This window comes from Macaca nemestrina, chromosome 2 (genome assembly GCF_043159975.1).
Source record: "Macaca nemestrina isolate mMacNem1 chromosome 2, mMacNem.hap1, whole genome shotgun sequence".
Lineage (NCBI taxonomy): Eukaryota > Metazoa > Chordata > Mammalia > Primates > Cercopithecidae > Macaca > Macaca nemestrina.
Genome location: NC_092126.1, coordinates 44,857,696 through 44,869,728, shown reverse-complemented (window position 1 = coordinate 44,869,728; position 12,033 = coordinate 44,857,696). Strand labels below are relative to the sequence as shown.

The 12,033-nt window shown below is 36.4% G+C and overlaps 1 protein-coding gene across 4 annotated transcripts in view; it reads left to right on the top strand.

Annotated features, from left to right (window-relative positions):
* LOC105469996 (5'-3' exoribonuclease 1) overlaps window positions 1-11,727 on the top strand; it is a 135,049-nt gene extending 123,322 nt beyond the window's left edge. For 3 of the 4 annotated variants that reach the window (XM_011721680.3, XM_011721681.2, XM_011721678.2), the window contains exons 40-42: window positions 5,180-5,218; window positions 5,600-5,760; window positions 6,543-11,727. In XM_011721680.3, the coding sequence (XP_011719982.2) occupies window positions 5,180-5,218; window positions 5,600-5,760; window positions 6,543-6,845 (503 nt within the window). In that variant the 3' untranslated portion in view covers window positions 6,846-11,727. The remainder of the gene's footprint in view (window positions 1-5,179; window positions 5,219-5,599; window positions 5,761-6,542) is intronic. The other variant, XM_011721682.3, reaches the window with a different exon arrangement.
* The last annotated feature ends 306 nt before the right edge of the window (window positions 11,728-12,033 follow it).

Here is a 12,033-nt window from a genome sequence, read left to right as displayed (position 1 = left end):
CAGGACTGTATTTTCTTATTTGTAGTAGACTATGTCCAAAATTTTGTTGAGACTAACATTTTATAATTCTAAATCTTAAGTTCTGAGATTTTCTAAATCACTCAGCTTTTTTCCCTAATAGCAGTTGGCTTCCCTGTATCTTAATTATTATTGTTTTAAAGCCAATAATTTATTTAAGTTTAGAAAATCACTTTTCTGCATCTACTGCCAGGCAATATTCCAGGAATTCTAAATAATGCTTACAATAAGCATTAGAAAAGTGAATAATACTGATTAAATTTATGACATGCAGTTATCTCTTCTCATTAAACTGAATAATAAAGGATTTCAAAAGTGTAAATCTACGAGGACAAAGAGACAGGAGAAGAAATATCAGCAGATTAGAGATTTGAAAAGAGGTTGTGTTGAGAAAAACAACTGAAGAAGTAACCATTTTAGCAGAGCAAGGTTAAAAGCTACAAGCTAAAGTACCCATAGAAGAGATTACAAATGAGCATGATAAGTAGATTGTCCCTCACCGTTCCCAAGAGGTTCAGAACTTGGAAGCATCAGAAACTGTTAGAGAAGATAAAGAGGAGGCATGTGCTAAAAAGAGAGGGATTAGTTGAAAGTCTACGTGTGGAGTGGTAAGACTACCCCCTTCATCCCTCCGCAACGCAGCCAGACCGCTACAAGCAAAAAACTGGAGGTGTGTTTTCTAGAGGAGCTCTCTAGATATGGGAATACCAGGCAGAGAAGAGAATGGAATGTGAGACTGAAAACACAGAGATTAAGGAAAAGTTCCCTTTTCCTCATCCTATTCTCAGATTGTAGCGAGTCATACCCTTCTCCCCAGATAGGAAATTGGAAGATGAAAAAAGAATAATTAGAGAACAAGTAAAATTGTTAACTAAAATTTTAAATTTAGTAGATAAAGTCCTAGCAAAGCTAAGGAAGATAAAAGTTGTAAAATAAGAAAGAACAGAGATTTAGTGCACAGATCCAGCTCCCACGTTATTGGAGTTCCAGAAAAAGAAATCAGAGATGAAGGAAGGGGAGTAAGTGTCAAACAAATAAGAAACTTTTCTAAAACAAAATGATGTGCATCTCTAAAAGAGCCCCCAAATGTTGAGCACAATGAATAAAGACACAGATTATCTTCAGATTCTGAATACTAGTGATAAAAATGGTCCTAAGAGATTCAGAGAAGAGAAGAAATACAGTACATATAAAAGAACAAGAATTAGGATGGTACTGCACTATTGAACAGTGCCTAGAAGCCAGAAAGCATTGAATACCTCAAAACCCTGAGGCAGAATGAGTTTCATCCTAATTTCTCTGTATAGCCAAACTATGAATCCAGTATAAAGGAGACAAAAAGATATTTTCAGATATGCAAATGTATTTCTTATGTACCTTTTTTTTTTTTTTTGAAGTGGCAAGGTCTCACTATATTGCCCAGGCTGATCTCAAAGTCCTGGGCTCAAGCAATCCTCCCACTTCGGCCTTCGAAAATGCTGAGATTACAAGCGTGAGCCATCATGCCTTGCCTACCCTCTTTTAAGAAACTACTGAATTATATGCTCCAACAAAACAAAGCAGCAGTTTAAAAAAGAAAATTGGGAAACCAAAATGACAAATTGCAGATCTAGTATAGTTATACAGTGAATGAAAATCCCAGGATGCCAGCTGCTCAGTGGGTCTAGAAAGTGACTAGTCCCAACTGGAGAGGCAGAGGGAAGTCTTGGCAGTAAGGTTATTAATAGATGAGCAACAGGAAGACATTAAGGATGGATATAGAGAAGACTGAGCAGCTTTTATTATATTTTTCCTAAAGAATTGATATAAGCAAGACTAAGCTTTTAAAAAATAATTATTAGCCTGGGCAACATGGCGAAACAGCCTGGCAACATGATAAAACCCCATCTCTAATCTACAAAAAATAAAAAAGTGGCCAGACATGGTGGCATGCACCTACAGTCGCAGCTACTTGGGAGGATCACTTGAGCCTGGGGGGTCAAGGCTGCAGTGAGCTGTGATCATGCCACTGCCCCCCAGCCTGGGTGACAGAATGAGACCTGTCTCAAAAAAAAAGAAAAAAAAAATTATGACCAACTCAAGTAAAAACAAAAGGTTTTACAAGAAAGTACATAATGGATCTCTTCTTACAAGAAACATAATCAGAGTACCCAGCCTGGCTCTGCAGTGATAATATTTACATAGCCGCATACCACAAATAGATAACACTGCTTGTATATTTAAACAAATGATGTAATGTACTTACATTGGGAGTACAGGGTAAGTAGTGAGGGGTAATGCAAAAAAACTGAATTTTGTTCTATCTAAATAGGAAGTCAGTAGACATAAAAATGCCTAAAATTAATAAATTATTAACAAGTAGCATAAGCAAATTATTGAACAGTGTGGAAATAAATATCTAAAACAGTTAAACCTAGAGTAGAACAGATGTCTGCTGTTTTCTGCTGAAAATCTTTTTTAGGCCAGGCACAGTGGCTCACGCCTGTAATTCCAGCACTTTGGGAGGCCGAGGTAGGTGGATCACTTGAGCTCAGGAGTTCAAGACCAGCCTGACCAACATGGTGAAACCGTCTCTACTAAAAATATAAAAATTTGAAAATTAGTTGGGTATGGTGGCACACACCTATAGTCCCAGCTACTCAGGAGGCTGAGGCAGGAGAATTGCTTGAACCCAGGAGGCAGAGGTTGCAGTGGGCTGAGATTGTGTCACTACACTCCAGCCTGGGCTACAGAGCTAGACTTCATCTCAAAAAAAAAAAGAAGAAAATCTTTTTTAGTACAATGTATAGTAGTAGTTTGATTTTTTTTTTAATGTAATTTGTCTAAGGTCGTAAGTTATTATCTAGCAAAACTGGCATTCAAAATCCAAGTCTGAGCCAGGCATGATGGCTCATGCCTGTATTTCCAGCACTTTGGAAGGCCTGTCTCAAGAAAACCCCCAAAGGCCCAAACCAAAACAAAACATTTTTTATACAGTCAAAGGAATGCCAATTCAGTACAGTAACAAAAGCATGGGCTTTGAAAACAGATAGCTGGTGTGGTGGCTCATACCTGTAATCCCAGCACTTTGAGAGGCTGAGGTGGGAGGATCACTAGAGCCATGAGTTCAAGACCAGCCTGGGCAACATAGGGAGACCTTGTCACTACAGAAAATAGAAAAAATTAGCTGAGTGTGGTGCCGTGCGCCTGTAGTTCCCAGCTATTCAGGAGGCTGAGGCAGGAGAATTGGTTGAGCCTGTGAGGTGGAGGCTGCAGTGAGCCAAGATTATGCCACTGCACTCTAGCCTAGGTCTAAAAAAAAAACACACACAGATGACGACAGACTTGGATTTTTTTTTTTTGAGACAGAGTGCCACTCCTGTCACCCAGGCTGGAGTGCAGTGGCATGATCAGGGCTCACAGAAGCCTCGACCTCCTTGGGCTCAGTTGATCCTCCTGCCTCTGCCTCCCAAGTGGCTGGAACTATGGCACACACCACCACATCTGGCTAATTTTCGTGTCTTTTTGTAGAGACAGGGTTTCACTATGTTGTTTAGGTTGGTCTCAAACTCTGGGCTCAAGAGATCCGCCAGCCTCGGCCTCCCAAAGTGCCAGATTACAGGCATGAGCCACTGTGCCCGGCCAACAATGTTTTAGTCATAAAGTTTTCATGACATAATGGATCTGATATTTTTGTATAGCTCAATATAATAGTATCCCCATAACTTATAAAATCTAATTTGACTGCTGCTTCTTCACATTCAAAAATGAATACAGTAGCTATATATAGATTAATTTTAAGTAATTAATATGTGTAGAGTACCTAAAAGTTTGCACACAAACTTCTCTAAAAACAGAATTGTCTTATGATCATATATTTTTTAAGAGGAATGATTATTTTCCCCATTTATTATTGATATTTTAGCCTTTTTCATGTTGATTAGTTTATTCATACCTACTAATAATTTTAAGGTTATAATTGGAATGCTTTTGGTCCTATAAAGGTGTTCTCCAAATATTCCAGTTAAAATATGTAAATACATAAATGCCAAGATATTTGAAGGTTAATCAGCAGAGAACAACTTAAGCATTAAATTAACATTTTAAAGTTATTTTGTAAATTTCTATTTTATGTTATAAAAAAATTTATCTCATAAAATGTCCCAGTTGAGGAATATGTATTTCATATTTATAACAGTGATCTATTGGGGAAATTACGGAGTTGACCATTGTATAAGATTAGCATAGCATCTTTTAAATAGACCTTCTTAGCATTATGACTCCCACCGAAGTTGCTCCTAGATAGTTTCAAGACCTAATTTTCTACTTTTGTTTTCTTTTTTGAGACAAGTTCTCACTCTGTCAGCCAAGTTAAATTGCAATGACCTGATGTTGCTTCACTGCAACCTCCGCCTCCCAGGCTCAAGCGATCCTCACACATTAGCCTCCTGAGTAGCTGGGACCACAGCCACATGCCATGCCTGGCATCCCAAAGTGCTGGGATTACAGGCATGAGCCACTGCTCATGTTTAAAAAAAATAAAATAAAATAAAAAATAAAAAAAATAAATTAAAAAAAAATTATTTTTAACATTTATTTTTACATAATTTTCTGAATCTTATTAGTGTTTTTCATATTACAAGTTTTCTTCCTCTTAGAATTTGTGTATGTGTATTTCATAACACTGAAATATGTTATGATTCTTCTCTCCTAATTCAAAAATGTCTTAAATAGCTGAACTTTAATTAAGCTATACTATTTTATGGGTCTGGCTGCTTTTTATCTCTATGAAAAGAATATTTGAACATAGTGCATATCTTCTTCAGTGGCAGTGTGCTGGTGCCTTGTCACCGTTTAATGTAGTTTTGAAATGCTGCACTGGTACAGGCTGTCTCCATAAGAATCGCCTATGGAGCTTAATACAAACTCTAGGGCCCATCAGAGTCTGGCTTACTAGATCTGAGGCCCTGCCCAGGAATCTGTATTTCACAAGCTCCTCAAGTGATTCAGATATACAAATTAGATTTGGAACCCATTGGTTCAATACATTTTTAATAAGAAACAAACCATAAGTGAAAAAAGGCCTTGACTTCCAATTATTAAAATAGAAAAAAGAAAGATTCTACCTGTCATATGAAGGTGATGAGATTTCAGGACTTGAGCTTTTTTGGTTTTTTTGTAGGCTGGGATCACTATGGAAGCAACTATGCACTGGGGGCAGGTGAGATCCTTAAGATTTCTCTCTTTGTGCCCAAGCTTTTCTCTCACAAGGGACAATTTCATGACCCTTTTATTATTTTTATAAATATAATTGCACATATTCCTAAAACTTGTATCAGCATATGATATTAGTAGTAGTATTCTCCTTTTCAGGCCAGTATAATGATAAATTCATTTCTGTAGATAGTCCACACAGTCCTAGGAAGGGATCCTGAGGTTGAATGTTGTAAGGAAGAGTAATTATAGGTGAAGTAAGTGTAGGCCTTTTGTTAAAGGCAAAAAAACAAAAAGCCCAAACCAGGCTAACAGAAGGAGGTCTCAAATTTCAGAGCTTTGATGATACCATTTTACTAAAAGAAAAATTTTCCTTGGTTTTTAACAGCTAATATAATGCCTTCATCATCTCATCTCTTTGGCTCAATGCCATGGGGACCATCAGTGCCAGTTCCTGGGAAGCCCTTCCATCATACTTTATATTCTGGGACCATGCCCATGGCTGGGGGAATGCCAGGGGGTGTGCACAATCAGTTTATACCTCTGCAGGTGAGAAAAATTACATTTTTAAGATAATTATTTGTTTAATGCTGAAAGACTATTGATAAAGATTTTTTTATTCAGTTTACTTATTCAGTGCCAACTAGAAGTTCAGTACTAGTGTGGGTAGTAAGAAGGCAGTGATTGACAAGTCTGACCTGTCCCTGCTCTCTGAGTTTGTGTTCTAATAAATAATAATTGTACCAAGTAATATGCTATTCTAATACAGATTGATTAAAATCTGAAATATAAATAAAATCACAAACATTTTTAAAATATTTAACCTGTGGAGAATTGTATTTATTTGTTTTTTTATTATTATTATTCATTTTTTTGGAGAAGGATCTCACTCTGTAGCCCAGGCTGGAACGCAGCCCACACACAATCTCGGCTCCCTGCAGCCTTGACTTCCTGGGCTAAAGTGATCCTCCCACCTTAGACTCCTGAGTACCTGAGGCCACAGGCATGTGCCAGCATGCCTGTCTAGTTTTTGTAATTTTTTTGTAGAGATGGAGTTTTGCCATGGTCTCAAACCCCAGATCTCAAGCGATCCACCTGCCTCAGCCTCCCAAAGTGCTGATATTACAGTTGTGAGCCACTGCACCCAGCCCAAGAATTTTAAATATTTTGTTTGTAATTAAGTTCTTTGAATTACTAAAGTCTTACTTGGAAATTATAAGTGGAAGTCACAGATCAGCTGTGATTGACATATTAGCAGCATGCATGGTTTATGGTGATTTCCAATTTTTTTTGCCTACATTATTAATTAGTGATGCTTTTATTCCTAACAGGTTACTAAAAAAAGGGTTGCAAACAAAAAGAACTTTGAGAATAAGGAAGCCCAGAGTTCTCAAGCCACTCCAGTTCAGACCAGCCAGCCAGATTCTTCCAACATTGTCAAAGTAAGTCCACAGGAGAGCTCATCAGCTTCTTTGAAGTCCTCTCAGATTGCTCAACCTGCATCTTCTTTTCAAGTTGAAACGGCCTCTCAGGGCCGTAGTATATCTCACCATAAGTCAACACCAAGCTCTTCTTCAAGAAGAAAATCAAGAAAACTGGCTGTCAATTTTGGTGTTTCTAAACCTTCTGAGTAAATTTGGCTGTTGGAATTAGTTTCTTCTCTTTCCATCTACCTTTTTATAAATCCATATCTATATCTCATAAAAATTCGAATGTACTATTTTAAAAAAAGATGTGTAAATTGAAATTTTTTCATTTTTAATTTATCAGGCACTTTTCATGCTGTTTAAAAGACTGTGTATCAAATTGTGCACTTTAAGTATGTGCAGTTTGTTGTATGTCAATTATACCTCAATAAATCTGTAATAAAAACTAAATTAAACCTTGCATTAAAATAACATCACAGTATCAGTGGACTAAACATTAAAATGTACCACTCTAATCATTGGCCTCATCATTGAAGCATCCAGAACTATGAATTAGACATCAGTTAGCAATAATAAGCATTTTTTACACTATCATTGAGGAATAATGACATGGAGCATGAAATTTGGGCCTCCAGTATAACTTACTGAATGTGGATTTTATTTCCCTTGTTAATGATGTGAGAAAATTGTCAGGAGAATGGCTCTTATTTATATGTATTTTAACTTACGCTTTGTTGTCTCTGAGGGACCCTTAGACCTGCTGCGAAAGGATCACATTTGTTGTGGTGCTGCCAGTTTTGCTTTATTCTAAATTTTGTACCAAAGCAACTTTAGAATAATCAGAATATTTCATCTAACTGCTTAGAACTATAAATAGCATTCTAAATTTGAGTAAATACAATTTTTTAGATTACTCAAGAACCAGCATTAGGAATTTCTAATAAAATTGTTTCAAAATCTACAGGGTACAATGATTACAAATTAATCTTCTAACAAAATATGAAATATTAGTCATGTTAATAAATTGTATTATTTTGTATGGCTTTTTATTTGCTTACCTGACATTTTATGAGAGCTTCATGGTTGGTCGGTATGTAGTGCTTCCTGGGACTGAAGAAATTCTGATTGTTCCAAGGTGTGCTACAATATAGGAGGCACAGTCATCAGTTTGTGACATACATTATTTACCGCCTATTTCATTCTAATTCTGTATTTTTAGCTTTATGCTGAACTGTTCAATGATGCTGGGATTCTCTCTTTGCATGTCATATGTGAATGTGTGGTTCAACCTATAACTGTTGAAATTATTTTAGAATTTATGAAGATTTCTCAGCAGGGCCTATGTTTATATATATATATTTATTATTTAGTTTTTGTGATATGCTTATATTTTTAAGGAAGTAAGTTATAGCATACTTTTTTAAAAGTAGGAACCACAATCTTTATATGGAGCAGCTTGTTATATCTGATTTTCATTTAGCTCGTTGGAAACTCTGCCATGACTCTTAAAGTAGTCTTATTTGTTTTTTAAAATGCTGGTATTAAACTAAATGGACTCCTTTCACTAACTTCTGATTTCAGAGTTTAAATGTTAGCAGGATATTTGTGTATTAGCAGTGCCTTCAGTATAAAAGAGAAATATTCATTATCTGTCATTTATCATAGTCATATAAGTTTCCATGATTTTATTTTCTGTTATTTTCATAAGTTCAGATGTATATCAGTTCCCAACATTGTTTCTTTATCTGTAGTGGGATCTTGAGTAATGAGGCTCAAGTAAATCCTCAATGTTTATCGTTATTGCCTTATAACCTCTATTTGTGTTTAAAGGAAACATCTATTATGGTAATACAAAGAAAAGTTAAATTGTGACAGTAATCTTATATTAACCTCTTCCTACTTTAAAGTGTGTAATGTTTCACCTCAGCTGTACAAACTCCAGCATTTAGAAATTGCCTCACTCATTACTCCTGTGTGACAGTTATATAAATAGCATGTAACTCACATCTGTTTTAGAGCATAGAAGAAGCAGCACCTGCCATCTTCTGAAAACTCCAAAGGGAAATTTTAGTAAACATAGTGCGCTAAACCCATAAGGATACTTCCCCAATATTTGAGCACAGCAAGCTGACAGTTCTATGCAGATAGGCAGTGAGTTTTATTTTCCAGCCAGGTGCAGTGGCTCACGCCTGTAATCCCAGCACTTTGGGAGGCTGAGGCAGGTGGATCACTTGAGGTCCAGAGTTCCAGACAAGCCTGGCCAACATGGCGAAGCCCCATCTCTACTAAAACTACAAAAATTAGCCGGGCATGGTGGCACATGCCTGTAGTCCCAGCTACTCGGGAGGCTGAGGCATGAGAATCACTTGAACCCGGGAGGTGGAGTCTGCAGTGAGTCGAGATTGCACCACTGCACTCCAGCCTGGGCAGCAGAGCAAGACTGTGTCCCAAAAAAAACAAAAAGAAAAAGTTGTATTATCCTTACTTTTTTTTTTTAACATTATTATTCTAAAGGCCAAAACCGAGAAGAGATTAAGATAGGATAGAGCTCCATAATGGCTGGGTAGTGGTCAGGCATTCTCTTTTCTTTTTCCCCTGTAGACCCATTCCAAATGTGGGCCTGAGGTCAATGGGAGATGTGCCCTCCCTATGGAGGATGTAAGAGGCAGAGGCCATTTCTGCCCCGTGATGAGGAAACGATCTGTTGATAGGCCTGGAATCTAGAGTATATCTGAAAAGCAGTTGGACTTCAATAAATTTAAAACCTTCTCTTTGAGATGGCGTGGACTAAGACCACCCCCAAAGTTTAAAAATATGCTCATTCAACTTGAATCTTCTGAGAGCTTTTTGTGAAAATGGTGGACTGTTTAGGGCACACAGGACAGATTCCCCAAATTGCTTTATGTTTCCACATAACTAGAGCACTTCAGTCTATTTAAGCCTTTGTCTCCTAACTGAAACATTTCTAAATATTTCTATTCAATAAGTTTTTTCTTTTTTGAGCAACTTAAGTGAATTTTGAAGATTGCTCCTTCCAGTCTCGTTCCTTTTCACATTTTCCTGCATTATCTAATAATTACCTCAGTGTTAGAATTTGACTGAATGTATTAATTGATTTAAACATCATGTAGACTAAAGTCTTAAACATCTAAGACTCAGTTGCACAAAAAAATTAAAGTCACCTGTACTGAACCTTGGTTTCAATTTAAGATTTTTCTTGCTTTTCAAAGGGGTAACTAATAAAGATTGAAGGGTTTTTTTCCCAGTTGGTCGGAGGAATGAAGAACTATTGATGCAAGCTTTTCATTGTTTCTTTTCTATGTTCAGGTATCTGCTTTCATTTTAGACTGCTGCTTCCAAACTAAGCTAGAATCTTGGTTTTAATGAGAGGAGGCAGAGAGAGGGAGGCAGATGGAAGAAGAGAAACAGTTAAATAAAGACATACCCAGTCACTGCATTTTTGGACTATACTATATCTTTCTAGCTCAAGGAAATAGATAAACTGTAGGGTCTTTTTTACTCTTTATGTATCAGTTTTTGTGTTAGTCATAGCTGTTCATAGTGGTTGTCTAATTTTTACTTTATTATATGAGAACTGTGCAGATCTTCACTGAAGTTAGTTCTGTCACACTTCTTCCCATTATTTAGAGCAAGATTTTTTAAAGCAACCGTACAATTTCTCAGCCTTATGAGCTTGCTGTATTTCTTAGTATCATGTTGCTTCCAAATTTTGTTTTTACTGTAAAAGACAATTTATTGTAGAGAAGTGGCTGTGAAAGTCATTCTCTATCTTTAAAAATCAATTACAGAGTTCATTTGTCATTTTCTAGAGATAAATTATAGTATTCAAACTGGCAGTGCTCATTATGTACATTTTGTAAGCTCTGTCAGTGAAACCATCAGTTTTGCAGGAGCTTCCTTTCCTGGTCAAGATAAAGCTTAAAATTCCAGAAATTAATATCATTTGGACTGACTTTATTCATATTTCCATCAAACTCCTCCATTACAGTAAGAGATAGTGTTGAACCAGCATCAGGTCTCCGGAAACATGGCAGAGCAGACAGGCCGTTAAGTTTCACAAACATCATAGATCATTTTCTTAGAGAAGAAAAACATGTCTAAAATAGTTTTAGTAGTCCAAAATGTCAACTATCTGTAGCTGCTTTTGTGTGTGTGTCAGTGAACAAATAATAATGCCTTGCTCAATCAATGCATTCAGCCATCTCAAGTGCAATTTGTGAAGGAGACTATGGTTTCCAAAAGATACATTTTTTTACAAAGTTAAAGCTGTAAAAAGTCTGATTTTTTTCCTCCAGCCGTATACCAGCTGCGCTTGGTTATTTCAGCAGTTGGTATACTATTAAATTGTCCAGGCCAAATAAGTTTCTGTAGCTGTTTTAGTAATTTGAAGCCAAAATCTCGTGCTGTTTCTCATTAAATAATAATAATGAGAATTTGGTCCACAGTTTGCTTTAAGTTCTCTCTTCCTTTCTTTCCCTTACAGTTAAGGGTTTGGTGGGGGATGGGGAGATTGTTTTTGTTTTTTGGATTTTTTTTTCTTTTGGCCTCAAGTATCATACTTTCTTTTGCCTGTATCCAACTGCTTCTTTGAGTATTTTCATCTATTTTAATATGAGTGATAGATGGTGTGCTGTGTCGTCAAAGTGTTCAACATTTTGTTCATTTAAACAATAGTGTAATTCATACATATATAGATCATATATAGATACATATCTTAATTGATTTCTCACATAACTTTTATAAGTAACTGGAATTTTTCATTAGATCTTATACAGAGAAGTATTTTATTAAAAATTCAAAAGGGAAGACTTTTATGTGCTCATTTTGTAATTTTTGTTTTTAAATATCTTTACATTGTCTGCCAATTAAAGTGTTTTAAACTTGCATTGGAATGGACTCCGAATGTATTTTTGTGGTGTTACATTATCTGTAGATTTCTAGCATGAAGTTAGCCTCACAATGCTGTGCAAAGGATTTTAAAATATGAGAGTCACTGAAAGAGTTTAAACATCTGTTCATGTTAAATGCTCTATGGATTTTAATTAAAGACTTGAGAATGATTTTATAAGCTGTTTGTTCTTTTATTACTATGTTGATATCAAAAGTAGAAACATTAGTCTTTTGATTTGTTTTTGAGACAGTCTTGCTCTGTCACCCGGGCTGGAGATCTCAGCTCCCTGCAGCCCCCACCTCCCAGGTTCAAGCTATTCTCATGCCTCAGCCTCCTAAGTACCTGGGACTACAGGCACATGCCACCATGCCTGGGGTTATTGGGGGAACAGGTGATGTTTAGTTACATGAATAAGTTATTTAGTGGTGATTTGTGAGATTTTGGTTCACCCATCACCTGAGCAGTATACACCACCATATTTGT